The following is a 23,541-nucleotide window of genomic DNA, read 5'->3' as shown; positions in this document are numbered from 1 at the left end:
CTGTTGTCGTCAAACCACTTCCCCACAACTTTGAAGTATGGACGGGTGCTCGGTCGTGTTGGAAATGGTCTTCGACAGTAGGCAGCATGCAAGCAGTTAAAATGTCAACGTAAGCTTGTGCCATGACATTGCCACATAAAGCAACAAGGAGGCCAAGCCCCTTCAGGAGAAATATGACCACACTGTAACACATCACCCCCAAATTTCACTGTAGGCACTATACAGGCTGGGAGATGTCGTTCACCACACCCATACCCTACGATCAGATTGCCACATTGTGTACCATGATTCATCACTCCACACAACGATGTTCCTTGCTCCACGTGAGGCGGCATTTGGCATTTGCCTGTGTGATGTTTGGCTTATGGGCAGCTGCTCGGCCATGGAAACCAAGTTCTCACGCTGAACTGGATGATTGACAATTACACTGTATGACCCTCTTCAACACTCGATCTCTGGATTTCAACATGGGAAATCGGCCTGCATGCTTTTGGGTTGTACCCATCCCTTCAATTTTCCACTTCACTATAACATTGGAAACAGTGAACCTAGGGATGTTTAGGAAGTTGGAAATCTCACCCACAGACTTCTTACGCAATTGGCACCCAACCACCACGTTGAAAGTCCGTGAGTTCCTCAGACCATCCCATACTGCTGTCTCATGCTGTCTGCAGACTACTGAGATCGTTGACCATGTGTTCCACAAGGTAGATGGCAATACTGTGTTGCCCTGTGAAAAACACACGTTTCACGGTGTGTCCGGATGCTTTTGATCACATTGGCATAGTGCTGCCATCTATTTGTGGAGAATTGAGGTGATTCAAGAATACCAACATTTTAAAGTACACTTCATAGTCTTCAAATAAACATACTACTAGCAGTCATCCAATTATCTTGTACAATGTATTTAATTCTATACAAAAGATACAATGAAAGAAACAATAAAAAAAGCACTGGTAATAAATAGAGAGACATATTATGCAACATTTCTTGACAAATTAATTCCAGTTGTACAGTTACGAAGCAAATGTGAGTAGTACTAACATTAAGCGGTACTTTTGTAGTAGTTAATACATATTTGGGTTTCCAATTTGACAAAATGTGTGCATTTATTATGCATTTCTAGGCAAAAATTGGCATCGTAATAAATTTTTGCTCATAACTGTACTAACTTTAGGTCAACTACTTGGAAGGAAAAGGAAATAAAATCCTTATAAAACATAAAAAAGAAAGGAAAATATATAAATTCTGAAAATGTAGTAGTGACATCTGTTGAAAAGTTCTTCAACTTGTAACATCTTCATCTGCCTCCTGTTGCTGAACTTCGTGTATTACCAGCATAAAAAAATTATAAAGAAAGTACAGAATTTTTATAATAGTAAATGTGTAACCAATTTAAGACTACATTTATTAATAAATGCACAGATTTTTGCTATTCGTAGCGCACATGTAGGAAAGCACTAAACAATGAAGTCACACACTATATATTCAACAGTTCTCCCACTCTTTCATCATAAAGATTTGATTCAGGAAGATCAGTCAGAAGGCACTTGAAAGAACTTCACAGCTGGGACTCTAGAATCTCTTAACAATTCATTAAGAGAACCAGAGTTTAGTATATCCGAACTTTGCGCTGCTTAGTAATGCTAATAGCATTTAGGCACTTGTGACCACTGAATACAAAGATATTACCCACACAAATAAAATGTATCCCATTTTTCACTTACTATTGCACAGAAAGTGTACCAAAAAAAGGAAATTACAGTTCAGTGTTGGTACAACCCAATCACCCACTCCGAAAAATAAATATGTTGTACACATGCAAGAAATTATAGAATTCTACAATCAGAACATGAATTGCTTGTCTAACGATTTAGTCCATTTACACAAGGTTAAATCTATTCTGTTACAAACACATGTCAAATAGAAAGGCCATAATGTTATGTTTACAAAAGATGTCTATAGTAACTAAACTATGCTCAAACTCACGAAAATACAAAATATATCATACAACCAACTACATTCTTAAATAAATATAAGGGTGTAAAAGTTCTATATAAACATGTAAATCTGTTACATACATTATTACAGGAAGAGGAGTATTGTAAGAAAATGGATAGCATTGATGGAAAAGCTTGGAGTATGTATTAAAGAAAATTCTATTTCAGATACGCAAACATCTTTGGAATGCAGGAGATTCTGCATCGAAAACATGGTCACGTATCTGAAATGCAACTTCCTCATATTGGCACAATAATCCAGGCTTCTCCTTCATTATTATCCAGTTTTTACCATTAAATTGTACTCAACAAAGTTGCTACTCTGAGAATGAAATATTGTTTTAGACAAATGCAGTAACACAACTCCATTCTGATCACTGAAGCTATCAATTCTTTAAGTACAACACACTGAAAAATTTCCCACCATATAAACTTTTATTGGAAAAGAAAAAAATCCCACACCATACTAAAATACTGACAGAAATTTTTCCCCCACTGTGCTTTTGTAAACTATGCAGATCAAGTCTTTTATTGGCAGGATTTATCCCAAAAATTGCTTGATGCTTTTCGTGCTAAATGGTTGAGATTACGAACTTCCATCATCAATGCTCGGAGTTTTCAGTCTTTGGCTCTCCGTCCTGTGAGATATCCTCTGCTTCGCTCCCTTCATCCACTCCCTGGCTCTCGCTGGTTGTGCCAACTGCTGACTCGCTTTTGCTTACTGGCAGCGACTCTGAAACAAGAAAAATATCATCCAGAAGTGTCACATCTGCATATATCAATTAATGAGGTTTAATTTACTCTTTAGCCTATTTTATGATTGTCAGTCAATATCAATTAAGAGTTACATATGTGATCAAGCTAACAGAAATTCCATCACAAGCTGTTCAACACACTCCCAACCTACGTCCACACACATTTGCAAGTGATCTTGAAGTTTGCGAATGACAGTTTTAAACCATAGTTTAGGGAAAGCTGGACCACACTTGCAGACAGCAGTGAGAAGTTTGCCAAATGTTGAAATTTTTCACCAACACAGAGCATAGTTGAAAAGATCCAGATTAAGCAAATATCCAGCAGAACAGCGGACCACGAAGATTGCACATGTCCTACTGTGCAGATGCTTTGAATTCATGGAACGAAGGTGAAGTCTTCATATCAACTTCCACAATCATAACTCACTTGGATATAAAATGATGACCCAAGTCTCAATCAATATTGCCTGACCCATATACTTCATTTTTTCCAACTCTATGAGTATGGATGATGATAGGATGAAACTAACAAAGAGCCACCCCAGTGGCTGAGCATGTTTAACAGTTGTCTCAATTTCACTACCAAGTGTTCCATTTTAAGCCCTGACCTGGCCGTGAGTGTCCCTTGTGTCAATTTCATAATCACATAATGCCAGTTTGAAGACAGGTGGATAATAGAGAACTAAAAATTCATCATTCAGGTCCTTCATGACATCTACTGACCATTTATATCAGATTGGTGCACCTTCATATTATATGGCCTTTACATTTACTCTTTACAAATTGCAATATGAAAAACAACAAAGAAATGTAAAGCTGCCCCCTACACACATTGCCATGAAAACCTATGGGGGATGCGAGGCAAAATGGTCCCATATATTCACAATCTCGTCCATTTGTGGAGGTGATGTAATCAACAGCATGTTCCAGGAATCCATTTATTACAGGCTGGGCGAAGAGCTGTGATGGTCTAATCAGTAGGTTGTCTTGACTGTCACGTGCTGATCACACCACTTCCAAAGTGGCTGGAGATCGAGAATGTGTGGGGCCACATCCCCTAAATAGGCCTTCACGGCATGGTGCAATATGCACGAGGAACTTTACGTTTTACCTTACAGGCTAGATGAACCTCATAGCTGCTTCATGTAAAATTCCCACCCGAAACTATGCACCCCAGGTTTCCCACCCTAGTGGCTGGACCATCGAAGCTCTTACAAACTGCAATATAATTTAATAAAGAGAAAAGCAGACTTGGGAAGACCTTTGGGAGGGAGCAGAGACAATGGACATATCCACTCTCATTTCATGGTACGTGGGTGCACAACAGAGCATGTTCAGTCAGGGTTCATGTCTCGTGCCCAACCTGTATCTAAATTCAAACAAATTGACATTCACAGCACATTCATCTATCCTGCCCGAATGCTATTGAGAACTATAAGCAATCAAGGTACTAAAAAGTAGCTTAAGTACGAGAACAATCTCACCTTCTCCAGTATGGCTTTCTTCTCGACTAGGACTACTCAGTTCTTTGTTCTCTGTTGCTGGTTCTGATGCTGATTCCTCACCATCACTTGCCGAATCTAGAATTGAAACGAAAGCATTTCTTAATTTGCTGTGACAAGTAAATACACAGATGAGTTGAAAATAGGAATTGTAGCTTTCCTGGCGACGTGATTCGAACAAGTGTTCTCGGGTTACCAGCCAGGTTAAGTCTAGTTGAGCAAAATAAATACGAAAACCATGCAAATAGTTTTTTCCAAATCGGCAGGAAAAATGAACCAAAAGAGGAGAAATTGGCAATTCCAGACTGATTGAAATTAAAATCATGGGTGCATCAGTATTTATACTATTTTGTAGGGATGAGACCGATTAATCGGTACTCTATCGGTATTGGCCGATATAGGCATATTGGTTTATCGGTAAAATTACAGATTATTTTACCGATCCGATATATTGATAAATATCTTATAATTTAGTGCAAAATCCTGCCATTTTCTTGTAATTTTTATCGATAATCTCGATGCCATATTTTCTAAAAAGTAATTGTCTAAATACTCGTATTCAACTTCTTTTGCACTGTAGTCACCTCGAAACACACTTTTATTAAGGAGATCAATGAACATTTCTGGTTCTTCAAAGACCATTTCTAACTTTAAATCGGATCGGTAGAATATCAGCTATCGGTATCGGTAAATTTTATATCGGTACTTTATTGGTATCGGCCAAAATTTCATATCGGCCCATGCCTACTATTTTGTATTTATCACAGAGGAACAGGTACCCTTATTTTAAGTAAATAGATAATAAAAAAGAAAGGGCAAGGATTGTGAACTAGAGAGAACTTCTCGTGAAAATGAATTTATAACCACCAAAAATTAGGGTTAAGCTGATGCCAATGTATTGGTATCTGGCAATAAAAGTTGCACCAGATCAGGAAGTATCAGTTGGATTTTAACCTTTAGTGGACAGATGGATATATATACCCCAAGGAAAATCCGTTGACGATGGATGGGATATATACATATCCCAGCACTACACGACAGCAATTAAGGTGCCACTTCTTGAAAACTACACATGATATTTCAGTTCTGTCTTTTGTTCACCAGTATACATATGAAGGTATGACATAACTCAAATTACAAAACAATACATCAACTGTTAATGTTAATAATAAGTGGGGTCTGAAAAAAGTCCTTTGCTTACTTCTAAGTATCATGGAATAGATTATATAAAGGGCTATAATGGAATAGATTATATAAAGGGCTGTAACACCTTAAACACCACTTTTTTCTGATACACTTCACTTTTAGATGTAATAATGAGAACAAAAGAACACCACTTTAACGTGTAACAATTAGGGAACCCAGGGGGAAAAGGCCCAATTTTCGAAATGTGCCAAAATTCAGAGATGATGTGTAATTTATTTGTAATTGTGTAATTTTTATCAAAATTGGGGGATGGGCATTCTTAAAGAGTGGTCTTTTATCGTGCTCCCTCCAAATTTGGTCCATACAGCATCCATAAGGCTGACGCCAGAAACTAATTCTGGACTTTTTCCATAAGATGGTAAAATTATCACTCTTGTACATGGTTATTATTTTTTAATTCAGAAGTATTTTTCAATGAAACTTCACATAGTTGCAGGAATGTACTACTGCCACATACTACAGTTTTTAATTCATTTTGGTTTATTGTGGTGGCCACAGAGGCATGCAGAATACATTTTTTTTTTTGAAAAAAATCAATTTTCTTCTTCTCCCTTTAACACTCATTACTGGGAGGCACAATGTATAAATTTCACCTCTGCTAAAAACCCTCTCATTAAAATATTCTATCTCTATGACAATGAGTTCTTGAGCAATGTTTCTTTTCTTCTTTTTAGCCAAGGAGGTTGAAAGCATGTACTTGGAAAAAGTCCCATTTGTTCTGTAAGCTAGAGGTTAATCATCAACTTTCACCTAATACTACTATGTACAAAAAGTACCCGGAATTTGTGAATAAAACACATAATACATAGTTAATCATCAACATTTATTTTGTCGTATTCAAAATAGGTCCCATCAGATGCAACACACGTATGACAATGCTTAACCCAGTCTTCAAAACACTTTTCAAATGCAGAAGATGGTATTGTCCTGAGTTCCTTCTGCGAATTTCCTTTAATGGATTCAATTGATTCAAAATGCCTTCCCCGAACTTGTCATGGAAAGAGAAAAAAATCACACGGAGCCATATCTGGAGAATATGGGGCTTGGGTGAGGACATGTGTTGAGTTTTTGGCCAAAAACTCACGAACAAGAGTCGGCGTGTGCAACGATGCATTATTGTGGTGCAAAATCCAAGAATTGCTTTTCCATAACTCTGGTCTTTTCCGGCAAAGATCCTCACCCAGACGTAACGGTCACACAAAACTCTTTATTCACAGTTTGTCCTGCTGGAAGGAATTCTGAGTTCACACCACCATGATAATCAAAGAAAACAATGAGCATGACTAATTTTTGAGCATGGTTTTTTTGGGTTTTGGTTAATTTTCAAAGTGCCTTTTTGAAGATTGTTGACCTGTTTGCATGTCATACTCATACACCCATGTCTCATCACAAGTTATGATGCGTTTCATGAAGGTTGAGTCACTAGAGGCTTGAGAAATCATGTCTTCAGCAACATCCCTGCGATGTGCTTTTTGCAGGAAATTCAGCTCCTTTGGAACAAGTCGTGCCACGATGCGTTTCATGCCTAACACATCAGTCAAAATGTTGTGAACGGACATGTGTGATATGCCATGCTCACGAGCCACCTCTCTCACACTCCCACGCCGGTGTTCAAGCACTATTGTCCTGATTTTTCTGACGTGGAAGGTCGACCAGAACGGGGCAAATCAGCAACAACTTCTCTGAAAGCCTTGTATCATTTTCAACGATTCAGCACACGACAGACTGTTGGCAACACAAAATTTCAAACAAATTCTTTGCTCGATATTTGTCTCCATTCTGCAAATCGCAGGACACTCGTCAACACAACTAACGTAAACAGCTGCTGTGCACAAATTGATGGGTAGATTACTCTACCCCTCTGCATGGTCACTGAGTACAGTGCTGCCATCCTACGGACAAAATGAATTCTCAATACCTCCAATGTGGGACTTTTGTTACTGAAGGTATTCCCAAGTTTTAAAAAAAGTGGGATTAGTTTAAAGGGATCTTATCGCAGTTATTTTACTAAGTGATATTGCTATCACTTTATCAAATATGGCATCTACAGTTGCAATTGAAAAAGGTTGGCCATAAATGGCAATATTTAAATAAAAACTTCTTTATCGGGTAAAAAACACTGAGTCAGATTCTTCAAACTAGAACAACACAATCACACAGTGTTTGCCCTGACTGTGTGCCTACGTGACAGCCATATTAGCATATATCTTATCCCAAACTAGGCATTCACACATAACGAAGAGGGATTAGGTGTTCCTAGATATAATTCGCACCAAACTGTCCGAAAATGGAGGCACTTAAACAATACTCTCTGGAGGAAGATGCTTGCAACTCACCTTCAGACCCTTGGCCTTCAGACTCAGATGATTCCCCTGAGAGCTCCTCCAGTGTCTGGCGTTGAAAATCTCCTGTGGCTGTAGGAAGACGTGGAGCCAGTGGTCGCTGCTTTCTTGCTGGATTCCAATAATAACAATAGCAGCAGCGAAATGCTATAAATAAGTATAATACAAGAAATTACTTAAATACATATCTATAGAGATTACATTTAACAGATGATTTGTATGCATACATGTGTGGGTGAATCGTTGCTATTTTAAGGACAGGATACTAAAAACTGTTGTTTTTGCCAAACAGAATGTAAATGTATCAATTGAAGGGCCAAGGTAAAAATTTGGTAAGTCAATTCTCTGTCGTAAGCAAAGAAGTGGTGTAATTTCCTGCCACGTGGATGATGCACTGGACTTTACAACATGCTTTCTTTTGTTTCATACGTTTGACACTTACATTCATCAAAGCATATGTTTTTGTACCTTTTCATTTGCACGTTCGGTCAAGTTTTGCATTAAAAGTTAATTTTTCTGGAGTTCAACGAGCATTGACTTACTTCTCTGACCCTTCACATTATCTGCTAAGATTTCTTATTAGGTATACTGTTTACTGTGAATGATAGTGTCCTACATTTTGGTACAACCTGACTTATCTTTACCTTATAAGGATCTGATAATTCTTCACGTATACAATGCACGAAAGGCTGATTAAAAAGAAACATGTTCACCCTCACCTATACATGTAATTTTGTGTATACCTAGGCAGTGGTAGAATAATGCCCAGTCACCATGGTGCTTGAAAATTTTCACCCATCAGAGATAGCATTATATTTAATTATTTTTACCCTTGTAGATTTATATTTTTATTAATAATTTTATTATTATCATTAATATTGACTGTTATAAGAATATTTTTATTGTTTATTTATTCTTTGAGGGATCATTAGTTCCTACTTTATTTTTTATTATAGGGTGAGGATATCAGCCAGTATGAATTTTCAAATCTAGTTCTAAAACTTTTTCCTAATAATTAAAGTTCAGTTCAGGAAAAATCCACTGGAAAAAAATATGCAGTGTGTGTTTTTTTCATGTTTGTGTGATTTCTGTACCATTAAATCAGAAAAATAAACATGCCATTAAAAACTTTTGCACTGTTGTTAGCAAAATTTTGAAATCTGCAACAATATGGTAGAAATACCCATATACGAGGGAGTCAAATAAAAACCTTAATTTGTCTTTACTTTTTTATCTATTATACTTCTTCATGCATGGTTGTACAAGTTTGCTGCATTTTAACATAGACCAATTGATGATCTACATATAATTTCAAGTCCGAGTTAGTGTTCGCATACCTCATGAAGATGGACGTGCAGTTACACATGAGCCACTGTCAAATTTCTTCCCTCCATCCCTAAACTTGATGGTGCGGTAAGCATGCATAGAGCATAGATATATTGAATTTTCATTTTCTGTAGAATTTCTATTTGCTCTAGGATTCCAGAGGGCAAGAAACCACTGCTCTTCACGGGTGCAACTGTGTGATGGAGGCACCATTTTTAAAATGACAAAAATGGCATTTTGAAGTTCACCTGATCAGTGTTGCAACCTTGAGGTTGTTCTGTAAATTATAGATGATACGTTGCATAAATTTGAACTATGAATCGTCTATCATACAATTTTCATTTGTCTCTCTCTTCTATTATGTCTTCTCTCCGGCGGGGGAGAACTGAGATTATTCCACCTGTGCAAGCGGCTCCAGTGCCCACCGAGCAGCCAGGGGCATGCAAGCAGATCCTTCGGCCGTGATCAAGGATTAAAAACTACATCTTAAAAAAAAAAAAAAACCAGAGAGAGATAGAGAGATCTTCTACTCTTCTCTTCCTCCGGGGTGGAAATCAATGGGTTTCTAAAAGGGATGAGGAGACAGGTGAGTGGAGAATGTTAGTTCTCTCTCTCTCTCTCTCTCTCTCTCTGCAGAATCCCTTCCTCCCACTACATCATGCCTAAGAAAAGAAAGAAGGGGAAGAGCTTCATTTTATTCTTCTTCTTTCTGAAAAGGAGAAAGAGGGAAAAGAAACGTTTAACGTGTGGGGCCCTAACTCCACACCCCCTATACGCCTCCATAGTGTGGTGCATTGCGGGGGCAATAGTGGCGAAAAGTGGGAGGCAGGTCAAGAAAGGAGAAAAAGTAGACATGGCGATCCTATTGTCCTTCTTCTTTGTCGTAAAGGGGTCGGACGGAAAGAAGGAAAGAAAAACATCCAGATGTGATGCAAGTACAGGAAAGCACTTTACTTTTTTACTTGCATTAGAATGCATTGCAGTATAGTATAGTCATTTATGCTGTTACCAGTAGACCCTTCTTTAGAAATGCCACTCCAGAACAAGAATGAATAATTTCTAATCCAAGCTTGTATTAATTAATAAAAAGGGTTGCTGGTGCCTGATTATTTTCAGTTTTGTCTACCCCTGCCCATAGGACTTGTAACTCAGAGAACTACATGACAATCAAAAACTTGCCACCAAACTAAGGCTGTAGCTATTTAGGTAACTTACATAAATATTCAAACTCCTCCTTTAAGGCCATTCCGTTGTGAGACTCACACTGTCGACAGACAAGAGCATAGCGGTTACTGGGTCCATCGGCAGTTAAATACTCAACCATCTTGTCCAGCATGCTCCTTTCACGTGGTAATATTGGGCGGGGCATAGGTGGACCCATAGGACCTAAAGAAATTAATGCAAATACGATCACAATATGCATGTTTCTGAAAATGGTTATTTTTAATATAATAAGAATTGATAACTAAGACCTAACACAGTAATTTATTTCACAAGCAAGTTGTATGTACTTATAATGTACAATTATAAAATGATCTTGTAATTAAAAAGGTTTTAGCATGGACTGGAACTTCAATGTCTACTACTGCTTTTTCAACTCATAACTTAATTTTTTTTATGCAGAAAAGATTCAATATATGAACATAAATACATATACCTAAGTATAGAATAAATCAGTGAAGCATGTAAAAAATATGTATCCATTCAAATATGTAATAATATTTTATTTTAGTCTTCAGTCACTTCTTTTATTATTTTGGGTGAAAATAAATCAAAGAGTTGTATTGTTGTGTAATAAAGGACTTACACACACCTGACATATGCCAAACCAGAGATCAATTTAGAATCATCTCTCTCACCACAATTTCAACTCTAAAACAGATTCAATCATTCAAATTGCCCATTCTAAAGCAGAACTAAAACCCTCATGTTACATCATGGTATACATGGATATACACACACCAACACTCACGTGGCGCAATTCCTTGACCATTCCTATGATGCACTGGGCTCCTTCCGACCGCTGGTGTTAAAGCTGTTTGGCCAGTACGTGGCACTTGGGAAGAAAGAGGGGTTGGAGCCATGATTCGCCTCCTAACTTGTGCATCGGGAGTTAAGCTAGGAGCGGGCGTACCTGGTCCAGCCTTTGGAAGATCAACAGGAAGAAGAGATCCCTAGAAAATCCATAATAAAATCAATTAATGGGAAATGAGAAATAATAAAACTAATGAAGAAAAGTTGGGCAAACCCTCCTTGTTGAAAACATACGACATTTTACTTTCGAGAAATTTGTATTTGTATTTTTCTTATTTTCCATCCCTCTTCTATATAAATTGTAACGACGATGACAAAAGATGAAAAGAAAATGCAACGAAACTTCAAAATAATCCCCAGGATTCAACCCTGGGACCCCTGGCTGCATAGCACACTACACTAACCATTCAGCCACAGAGGCTAGCCTCACATTCTACAAGCATGTTCATAAATAACTGTTCACGGTTATAAAATTAAGTTTTCAAGAAATCTTACTTTATTCTTAATAGTAATGGGTGACGTAAAATTACTAAGAAATCTGATAAAGTACTGACACAAAATTTACCAATACTGACCCAATATAAAATAAATGTTACAAGAACCTAAATATCTAAACAATTACAAAGTACTGAAAGAAGTTTAACTTTGAAAAACACTCCATATTTATCTATGTTCCACTTTTTGTATTGCAGAAAAAATAAAAACCACTAAAATAATAATATATTATTTTGCAACTACTCATTTAGACATATATTTTCCAAGACCAGAGTAAATTAATTACTCCTTTATATTCATAAAAAAATAACAACATTTCTAAATTTGCACTAGGTTACATGCTATTTACAGGAATAGCAGATCAGGAAAAATTACTAGCAATTTCACCAATAAACTGACACACCAATATGCCTGCATCAGCCAATAGTAGTAATAGCACACTGATTAATAGATGGATCACATCTACGGAAAAAGTATTCAAACACAGTTTGTGTAATCAGGCCAGGGACAAATACTACCCAATTCAGGGAAATGAGGGCTGGTAGGGCAACGGCTCATGATCAAGTTCTGCTCAATCTTGCATTTTTTTTATTAGTTTCCCCATGAACCAACTGTGTTATGTACACCAGTTATCATAGACAGTGTGGGGCTAAGAAACTTTGTCATTTGCATTTTAAGACTTAGTAAATTATTTTCCTGTAGTTTACAGTTATTACAAGCATAAGAAAACAGTCTTTCTTTGTGACGCTTCAGGAGAACACACGCTCCCTTCATCAGACATTTATTTTCATTTTGGCCAGGGACAAATGCTACCCAATTCAGGGAAATCAGGGCTGGTAGGGCAACGACTCATAATCAAGTTCTGCTCAATCTTGCATTTTTTTATTAGTTTCCCCATGAACCAACTGTGTTTTGTACACCAGTTATCAATACTTCAAACCATTGTTATAACTGTATCTTTAGTCAAAATAAAAATAAATGTCTGATGAAGGGAGTGTGTGTTCTCCTGAAGCGTCACAAAGAAAGACTGATTTCTAATGCTTGTAATAACTGTAAACTACAGGAAAATAATTCTATAATGCAAGCAATGCGTACATACAAGAAAGACTTAGTAAATGCTAAGAAGAACTTGCTGGGAAATTGCCTACAATTGATTACAGAGGTGGAACACTGATAGAACAAAATTTAGGTACAATGCAAAATCAAAATGTTGCAACCGAAATAAAGAAGGTACAAATTAAAAATGCTCTCACATTATATTCAGAACATAGATACTACTAGGCAAATTAAATATAGCTAGTGTATGGTGTAATGTTTCATGAATTTGAGTGCAGTTTTATCATACTAAATAAACAATACATTGCTCGGCTTCGACTAGACTAACAATAAACTAAACATTAGTTACATCATATAGTCTTAACAGTGTAGTTTCCAAACTAGCCACACCTTTCAAGTGTGGCAGCACCTTTGAGCAGTTGTGACAGTAATTTACAGAGGGAATGATGTCACTGGTTGCTGTATGGGTGTCTGCGCTTTATGCATCAACAGTCGAATGGCCAAGCTAGTCAAAGAGCATTATTGTGTAAACATGTTGCAATGTTATTTCAGTTGAAACGGGTTTTTAGACAAACCATATCAGTGTTGCAATCCTCAGATATGTTTCTTAAATTTGAAAAAAATGTTAAATATGCATTGTCTTCCAACTATTTATTTCCAATGAAAAAGTTGAATATAGAAAAATATAAAAACAATTTAACTGCTTAACTAAAAACAAAGGAGTATGTGAAAAGTAAATTTTACAAATCTTTTGAATGATCATCACATATCATCTTGTAGCATTTACAATGCATTTCAAATAAAAATAAATAAATACAAAATTCCTGTTAAAAGCAGACAGTTGAAGACACAAATATAAATCTCAAATTCACAATAGAATCCTCATAGCTTATTTGAATATAGTGTAAAAGTTTCATATCATAGATGTTCCTTGTGACCAATATTCCTGAGTTTGTTTTCAAGTCAACTTTATGCACAGAAAGGCTAATCTGGACTGGACCAATAGTTTAATGTGGGATCTGGACAATTTTTTGCCTCCACCATGTATCAAACCCATGACCATTTGAATACAAGGTTACGACGGTACCACTATGGCATCGGGAAGGTTTGTCACCAACATTATCTCCGTAAATAAACATACAATTCCGTAATACACTTCAATTTCCTTGTGGCTCATATTATCTCAAAAAACAAACATGCACTTCATTTTACATTTCAACATCTAATCAAACAAGGATAAGATAAATATAGCAAACAGTGGTCACACCCTATTCAGGAAAATGTTAAGTATGAAGTGAGTTTTAGGAACACACATTAGCCGCATGTTAATACTACAAAAAAATTTAATAAAAACCTTTTGGCAAAGGTAGTTTGAAATCCTTTCCATTTCTATTTTATCGCTTTTCTATTGATCTGGAATAATCATGCAAAAAGGATGAACTTTTCTTGGTGATGAATGATGAAAAATTCTGACATGGTATCAGCCAGCCTTGAGTCCTGAAGATTAGCGTAATTTTCAGTAATCTATTTGGAATTCACCTGATGAGTATCGAAGGAGAATCTCTACACTGAGTAGTGTTTTGTTTGAAGTCCACTTTATGGACAGATAGGCTAATCGGGAATGGACCTACAGTTTTAAGTGGGACCAAACCCACTATGTACACAGTTTTAAGTGTGCCTCTGCCAGATATCGAACCGGGGACCCTTCATTACACTATGCCATCAGGGAGGCCCAAGAATCTCTAAATGAATGATTGAGTTTGTGTTTTAAGTCCACTTTATGCACAGTACGGCTAATCGGGACTGGACCTAGTTTTAAGTGGAGTCCGAACCACTATGTGCCTCCACCGGGTATCGAACCCAGGACTCCTTGATTACAAGATGATGACGTTAGCACTGCACCGAACAGGACCCCTCGATTACAAGACGATGACGCTACCACTGCACCATCAAGGAGGCTTCTACACGAATGAGCATGACCAGTAAACTGATGAGACAGAAATTGCAGCAACCACACATCCATGACTTACCCACGGCCTTCATAGCATGCTACACAAATTACTCCACTACGGTGGCTCACTCTAGTTTATAGATTATTTTAGTTAATTTGTTACATTCTGTCACTTTCGGTTAATTGTAATGATGAGGATGAATGGTGAAAAGATAAAATGGATGAAGGGACAACTAACTCTCTAGCCTTCTTAAACCCGAAGGTTCATGGCTGCAGCAACACAGGGACAACTACAAACAAAAATGGATGACACAACACAATGTTTGAATTGTTGTTTTAAGTCTATTTTATGTACAGATAGGCTAATCACATTGTTGTTTTAAGTCCATTTTATGCACAGATAGGCTAATCAGGACTGGACCTACAGTTCAAAGTGGAATCCGAACCTGGGACCCCTTGATTACAAGGCGATGACGTTACCATTACAGATGCAACAGAAGTCTCACAGTGAATTATACCAGCTAGCATCGTTATAGTTTACATTTAACCTTTTGGGTCCCAAGCATCTCAAACGAGACGCTGTGTCAAGGTCGTAGTTTTTACGTTATAACTTTTCCATTTTTGGCTAGAATTTCAATTTTTTTATATATATATTGTTCTTAACACATGTATTTAACAGAAATGTTTCTTGCACCTTTTTTTTTCTTTTCTTCATGAAAATGGAGGGGAAAAGGCAGGAAAAGGGACTTCTCTTTTGCGTCTCTTTTCAAGGGAAAATTCTTGCCGACAAAGGAAGACAGGCTTTGTTGTTCTAAAGCAATGCTTTTCACTCCAGCCTGTTAACTGCATTCGAAGGAAGCTTGTTTATCAGTATCCGATGTCAAAATGAAAGTTTTCCGCGAGGGCGAAAGCAGGGGGTGGGGGTGGGGGAAGACTGGTTGTTCAATCTGCGTTGTGAGAATGGAAATTCGAAGTACACTGAAGGAAACCTTTGTTTTTTAGCACAAGTGTCCACAAGTTGCAACACATGTTACCCTGCATTGTCTAAAAATAGAATTTCAAGCAGCTGCAAGAATCGGAGCTCATTTTTCACTGCGTTCTAGCTTTTCGTCCGTGAAAGTTGTGCGTAGGTGTGTCGTTTTGTGCCCAAGTGCAAGGACATTTTTCGAGTGAAGTGACATAATTTTTTTAAAATTATTTTTGAGGGGTTTCCTCCCTTCCCCCTCCATATATATGCCGAATTTGAATAAATTTTGACATTTTGATATTATTTTTTTCGGGGGGGGGGGAGAAACACAATTTTTTTAAAAAAAATAATTTTGAGGGGATTTCCCCCCTTTCCCCCTCCCTATGTGCATAAATTATATATCGTCTGAATCTGTGATTCATTCTACATACAACGTTATATCTTTCATATCTCTAGGGCATTTAGTTTCTGAGCTATAGTCATTTCAATGTAACTTTGCATTTCGCTCAATTCCGAAGCTTGAGACAGTGGCATACAAGCCTTTCCTTTCAGGGGTACAACTCGCGTAATATTGGTCATATGACAATGATGAAAATATTTTTCTGTTTCTTACATGCCAGCGATAATTCCTATGTGCATTTTGAACTTTTCACATCCTTTTTTTCGGGGGGGGGGGAGACCCCTTATTTTCTTTTAAAAATTTATAATTTTCAGGGGATTTCCCCCTTATCCCCCTCCATATGCATCCCGAATGTGCATAAATTATATATCGTCTGAATCTGTGATTCATTCTGCGTACAACGGTATATCGTTCATATCTCCAGGGCAAATAGTCTCGGAGCTAAAGTCATTTCAAGGTACCGCTGCATTTTGAAGCTTGAATCAGTGGCGTGCCGACCATTTCTTCTGGGGGTACAACTCACATTACATTGGTCATATGATAATAATCAAATATTTATGTGTTCCTTACATGTCAGCGATCATTTCCATGTGCATGTCGATCCTGTCATGTATTATTTCTGGGGGGGGGGGCGGACCCCATTATATTTCTCGAAATGTTGGAATTTTGGAAGTTAGCCCCCTCCCCACCGCCACATATATGCCGAATTTGCATAAATTTCATATAGTCTGAATCTCTGGTTCATTCCACGTACAACGGTATATTACTCATACCTCTAGGGCAATTAGCCTCCGATCTACACTCATTTAATTGAAACACTGCATTTTGCTCAAAATCGGCTCGGGACCAAGGGGGTTACATGTGAAAATGGCCTTGGGACTCAAAAGGTTGATGTTACGTTTCTATCCACTTATGCAAATTGTGATGAGGGGACAATAATTAGATGGAATAGGTAAAAGAACAAATGCAAATTAAACAACCATGTGTTGACTGGGACTCTAACCAATTACAATGACTGATTTAGTAAGCATCGTATTTCTGGCCCTTTTGGCTAATCACGATGACTAACATACCATAACATGAAATATCATGAGCCAACTACCTACTGTGCTCGTACACAAAGATGGGTGAACCCCATGGTGCAAAAGTGGATTCTGAGATACTGAAATGTGCCACAATCCAGATACTAATTACATTGGAGAGGATCCAACAATTCTCAGATTATGGAACAATAGGAAATAAACATCCATGATTTTGTCCGCATATAACAAACTTCGCTTGCTTAAATAATACAGTAGAACAATTAAAGTTTTACATGGGATTACATATCAAATATAAAATTTAGGAATATAATTGGGACTTCCCCTGTCTATGAATACTCACAAAGTGCCATTCTGTCCTTAACTAATAACAATAAATAATGCATAGCTTCATAATAGTCAACCTTCTTATAAGAAAATTTACCAAGTAACAAACAAGTACTATAATCACACATACTTTATTACAAAGTAAAAAAAAAATCACTGTTACAATGGTAAAGCAGTGTTTGTCCATGATGACAATACTTCCACTGCAAAATATAGTACGATCGATTTTCTACTTCATTTCTACAATATAGTTCAATACAGTTTGTAACTTATTCACTAATACTGTTTCCAATGGTCACTACTGGCATTTCCATCTGGACTCTCACTCTCTATAAACAGTTGATCCTACAATTAAAAAATCTCTAATTCCATCATAATGAAGAAGAAACTATTATCAAAGATATAAAAATATTTTCATATTCATCATAAAATCCACCACCATAAGCATCATCAATAATGTAGTCTGTAGTGTAAGGTAGAGCCATGAATGATAAAAAATATGATGCGCAAATTAGAACTTTCAGTAGCATGATAAGGATTAAATTTCAAATTGGTCTATCCCCCTAGTATTTTTGCATACTTATACAAATGTTCTGGCCTCAGAAAATCTAGTACTGGGAGAAAACTATTGTTCCTCTGTGCAATATTTCGCACATTAGTTAACTTTGCACAATTTCATTGAACAATGATGAACCTTTAAAAACATATCAGCTTTGTCAGAGTTACAAGTACACTTTGGGATTTAAGTTGACAGTATGGGAAAAGACTGTACATGTTGAGAAATTCTTGTGTGATGCACATACAATGACATGGATGCAGGGATTGTCAACAGCCAGCTGGCTACATTTTTAACCAGCACACTGCTGACGACCAATAAACAATACATCATTGTACAGTGATTTGAATTATAAGTGTAGGTATACAAAATCGCAACAATGTATTTCCTTTGCTATCTGACAAAAGTTGCTACTTTGAGGCCAATGGCTGAAAAGATTGAAGGCTATACTCTTAGGCCTTTATTTCAAAGCAGACCAGCAAAAGGAAGAATTTGTTAACTACTTTATGCACATAGTAGCTGAGACTTAATCTACTGACAAGAGATATATGTAGCTAAAATGGACCCTTGGCAGGGCAACAAAGTTGTTTCTTTTTTCTTTTGTTTCTTGCATAACTCATTTTTCCTCCTTAAGCCAATTACAATAAGGATGAGTGATGAATTAAATGTAAGTGTCGAAGGGATGCTCACAAAGAAAAAACACTCATGCTCTTGAACCTCTGAGAGCATCAGTGGGGAGTTTGTGAATGCAGGACTCAGTGCAGTCGACCACTGAGCTCATGGCACCAAACTTGGGATTCGTTGATTACGTAAAGACCTGTTTGGTGAGGCTAGAAGGGAGTTGCTTTGACATCTAAAGTTTCTCCAGTTAACAAACAGAATATGTTGTGCTTTACACACATCAGTAATTTCTATTTGTTACCACAATAATGGCTCAAATATGAGCCCTCCATCTAGTTTCAACTTAGCATTATTTGATTGATTGAGCTGGTGTTTTAAGTCCACTTTATGCACAGTAAGGCTAATTTGGACTGGACCTACAGTTTAGAGTGAGATCCAAACCACTGTGTCCCTCCACCAAGTATCGAACCCGGGACCCCTTGATTACAAGGTGACAACGCAACTGCTGCACCACTGGGGAGCATCATTTGAATCAAAGTTATCTAATGCTTTTGCACATTTCCACAAAATCAAAGATGCTACGTGTACGTTTTGACATTTTCTTGTAATGGAAATTGTCATGTAACTGGTTAGTGATGTTCAACTGATCTATATCTACCAACCTTTATGTAATATACTAATACATGGACTGTTGGAAAATTATTTTACCTATTGAAAATAAGGTATGAAGGAAGAAATGTATACGGATGTATTGAGGCAGGGGAGAAAATATGTCCAAGCATGCCTATGAATCTCTAGTTTCTGCTACAGGATTTTCATGTCCAAATCAGGTGAGTCTCATTTTTTTTCTGAGAGACCCAAGTAAATGTACACCTAGTGCACAAACTGTACTTCATGCTACAGCAAGCAAATTACTAAACAAATCATGAAAACTTGCTGAAACAAAATTATCCCATGCAATAGCTATGTTCATAATCACAACATTAAACGTACCGGAGTCCTGTGAAGCTGATCAGGAGCGTACTTCTCCAGTATTTCTTTTGCAACTTTGAATGTTTCTTTCTCCATTACAATTTCTAACAGCTTCTTCTTCTCTGTTTTCAATGCAGTAAGCTTCTGCTCTTTCTTCAGAATATTCCTCCGATAATACCATGTTATAACCCGCTTAACCAAAATGACTCTGTTGCATAAGAAAGAATAATATTAGTTTTTCTACAGGATATTCAATAATTCTCTAAATGTTAGTGACAATGGTTCTACATTACCACGCAATCTAAATTGGACATTGTCTATTGTCTAGTGCTGTAAACTATACCAATCGAACACTATGTTCTCAGGTGAAAGAATTTCCTTTTGCCGGTGGTGGGGATTGAACCAATGACAGACCTGTGACTTTACTACAAATCTAGTGGTCTATCCACCTACTCCACAATCTCCCATACTGGTTAGAGCACCAGACAACGGATAATGTCCAATTCACAATACATGCTAAGCAGCATTCATTTGTTTGTATATTCACATGAGTGAGATTACTACCATGGCAAAAATATTACAAACTTGTTTTAGATATTATCATTTTAATAAATAATATAACGAGGTTTTAGCTTTTATTTTCGCCTTCAAAATCAACTTCCTTGCATAATTCAGTTGACTTCTTTATATTTACAAGATCAGTAATCTTTAGAGGCTCATGTTTTTGGTAAATAAAATATTGGTGTTATAGTGGTGAATAATCACATCAAAAGTGCTATATAAAATGACATTTTGGTTTTAAATTTGTGAATATAATCTAAATTTGATTTAAAAACTGCACTTATTACACAAAGTAAACTTATCCCTTTTAATAGCACATTGATGTAGTTATCAGAGTATTAAGTTTATTCCTGTGTAAAGGGGTCCATTTTTGCTTCTCAAATATTTACAGCAGAATTAATCAATTTTCCATGAATTGCATAACTCACAGGATACTTCAGATTTCAGAAAGTGTCATGTCTGTATATAAACGGTAAATTTTGTGTTTAAGAGTATATTTCGCATTATTTTGTGACAAAACAGGATAGGAAAATGCACCTCACACCTTTCAGAAACATAAAAAAATGAACATTATAGCATGCTATTTCGTATTTCGTCAAAAACAAAATTTGCATGCCTCTACTAATCTTACAGAGGAAAACAGCTACATCTTACTTATTTTCCCATCAAATAACATAAACATGACCAATTTAGCCACATTTCTAGTTTTTTCCATGTGAAAAGCACTTGAATAACCCTCAAAGAAGATTTCAGATTCAATATTAATGGAAATGGTAATTTAATTACTTAATACTTGTAGCTGCTGAAATCTTCTCTGCTCTTCGTGAAATGTAGATCATATAATTCAAGTTTCAAATGGGTTGCTGCAAAATGCCATGGAGGCCTTTATCATGAACTTAGCATGTTCATGTATATGGATAGGGAGTTCATCTGGTGCCATCATGACAAGACTAGTATCAAGCAACTATTATATTATTATCAGGATACTTACATGAGAGGGAAGACTAGTAAGGGAGCAATGCAGATTAGTTGTTCCCCTACCGTATTGGGGAAATAGTAGAAATAAAAAACTAATGCTGCTATCACATACAGTCCCACCGAGTAAATTACAAGTAAGCCAACGATCTTCTTTTGCTGTTGCTGCGTGTGTCTCCTGTATTGTTCTATTGATCTTATGTCCTAGAAGAAAAAAAAACAATTTTTAAAATTCTTGGCAAACTGACCATGTTATCGCATTAATGTTAATAAAACTTGTAATTTTCAAACTATGTTTAAAGCATAAAATGTAGGTCTACACACCCCAAGTTATAACAACTTACATATTATCCCTAATTGTCAATGTCTATTGAACCTTTTATTTGTAAGAAAAGACAAAATTACTTACACCTTCTAATTTTTCCAAAACTTCTTTCGTTGACTTTTTTTTCTGCAAATAAAAAGAAACAATTAAAATTGAACATTGTATTCCTGTATGTAACAGGTATATAACATAATTTGATCAAATAACAGTGTGCCAAATAAAGCACTTTAAACACATTCTATACATTAATTGAGTAAGATGATGGTAAAAATTACAAAACAAAAGTAAAAACAGTTACTTCAACCCCTTCCCCACTACACCTTACACATGTCAGTGTGAATGATGTTAAACACAACAAACATAAATATAAATGTGTGCACCTGAGAATAACATATGGCAGCATTATCTATGATATTATATCACAATCAATACATGAAATTTTGAGAAATCAAAATTTAAATGAAAGCAGGAAAGAACTGGGAAAAATCACCGAGAGAGAAGAAAAGGAGGAGCGATTTTACAATACAGGACACTTCCCCAATTTCTTTCGTATTTCGCATACTCAATAATTTAGGCCTCGTAATCATGAATCCGCAGTTAAAATTTGGCGCTTCATATGTAGAACTTGCAAAATAAGCAGGTCCGTGATCGCAAAAGACACCCTCGATTTCCCCACCCCCAGAAAATATTTATCGCAAGATTTTGCATTTCGAATACTTAAAAGAACGAAATATGTATTCCTGATATTACAATGAACCCGAAATTATAACTATGTTAGCCTAACCTAACCGTGCATCGTTCGAGGGGTGTAAGGCTAATTGCAACCACGGACCATCAAAAAAAATGTCAGTTTTGTAGCACTTGAGCGACAATCTTTGCAATAAACATTGGTTTTCTTGAGAAATCGAGGGTGTCGGTTGCGATCACAGACCCGCTTATTTTGCAAGTTCTACATGTGAGCGCCAAATTTTAACTGCAGATTCGTGATTACGAGGCCTACATTATTGAGTATGCAAAATATGAAAGAAATTGGGGAAGTGTCCGGTATTGTAAAATCATACCGAAAAGGAAGAGAGAGACAGAGATCCAAACTTCCCTTATAATGACCTATGATTACCATTCCTTGCCTTTTGAACAACTTCTAAAAAGAAGGTTACAATATTAATTGTAAAATATTTTGTAGTTTATCCAGTATTTACGTATAAAGCATCTATATGATATACACTTTTGCAGGCAACCTCTGACAAAAAGGTTATGTACACTAGTGGACTGATAGTTTCTTTCTGAAATTTGTATTCAATACTGACAGCATGCACATCCACAGTTGCAACCTATATTCTATATTTATTGTAAACTAATGTACTCCCTAAACGGTGTAAAGTATACTTTTACAGACAACTTCGTCCAGGAGACGAGTGTGTTTACAGGTTCGTCAAGCTTGCGTCAACTCGTTAATACAGAGTTCGAACTTATTACTTCCACACGGGATGTGTTCTATGTACAGTGCGAAGATTTATCTTTAGATCAAGAACTTACTTCTTTACATTCACTGTCAACGGTAATACATTTGCATAAAGACAATTCAAGAAGATGAATCAGGGAAATGTTTAATCATGGTCCAAAATATTTTAGTGGCATTTATTATCCGAGATGATATTTTTATGCATAAGAAAATGTAAATAACATAAATTGCAACGCATGTAAATAGAGAAATTGATGTATCGTTAACACATCAGTCCTAGGCTGGTGATTACGCTAGAGCCGGGGTTCCTCTCCCTAGCTACCGTGACAAGGAAAACCTTAAAGATGTTTTCAAACCATTGTAAAACACAACTCTGCACCAGGCAGCACATAATTTCTTCTTTCATATAGAAATGAAACTAACACATCGGAGCTTACCCTAAATCTCCCTAATATCATCCCCATTGTTTTGGCGGTAGTAAAACAATTTTGCTCTAATCTGCTACCACATGCATATTCCTCCCCCTCAAAAATACTCTGTTTCAGTGTTGCCAAGAGCAAAGTAGAAAAAATAAAATATTTCATGAAGCCTTAACTGAATGAATACAATCAGAAATAAGCGGATAAGTTTATTTGCAATTTAGTGGATGTGCCCACATTTATAAATAA

General features: G+C 36.6%; 1 protein-coding gene across 1 annotated transcript; it reads right to left on the bottom strand.

Moving 5' to 3' along the window:
* Positions 1-889: 889 nt before the first annotated feature.
* On the bottom strand, positions 890-23,408 carry Lnpk (zinc-ribbon metal-binding protein lunapark). The gene is made up of 9 exons (XM_083142581.1): positions 23,311-23,408; positions 21,496-21,537; positions 21,103-21,290; positions 19,572-19,758; positions 11,104-11,305; positions 10,347-10,517; positions 7,800-7,952; positions 4,240-4,335; positions 890-2,733 (listed from the first exon to the last, which is right to left on the bottom strand). Exons 1-9 carry the CDS (start codon positions 23,335-23,337, stop codon positions 2,603-2,605), a joined length of 1,197 nt encoding a protein of 398 aa, XP_082998707.1. The 5' UTR covers positions 23,338-23,408; the 3' UTR covers positions 890-2,602.
* Positions 23,409-23,541: the final 133 nt, after the last annotated feature.

This window comes from Lepisma saccharinum, chromosome 21 (genome assembly GCF_977018435.1).
Source record: "Lepisma saccharinum chromosome 21, izLepSacc3.1, whole genome shotgun sequence".
NCBI lineage: Eukaryota > Metazoa > Arthropoda > Insecta > Zygentoma > Lepismatidae > Lepisma > Lepisma saccharinum.
The sequence above is the reverse complement of the archived record's forward strand: the minus strand, read 5'-3'. Positions and strand labels throughout refer to the sequence as shown.

Coding starts and splice junctions, on each gene's coding strand:
- Lnpk (XM_083142581.1), bottom strand. CDS start 23,337: ATGGGGATGATATTAGGGAGATTTAGG. Junction 21,291..21,495: donor TTTTGGAAAAATTAGAAGGT/GTAAGTAATTTT, acceptor TTTTTCTTCTAG/GACATAAGATCAATAGAACA. Junction 19,759..21,102: donor TTACTAGTCTTCCCTCTCAT/GTAAGTATCCTG, acceptor CTTATGCAACAG/AGTCATTTTGGTTAAGCGGG.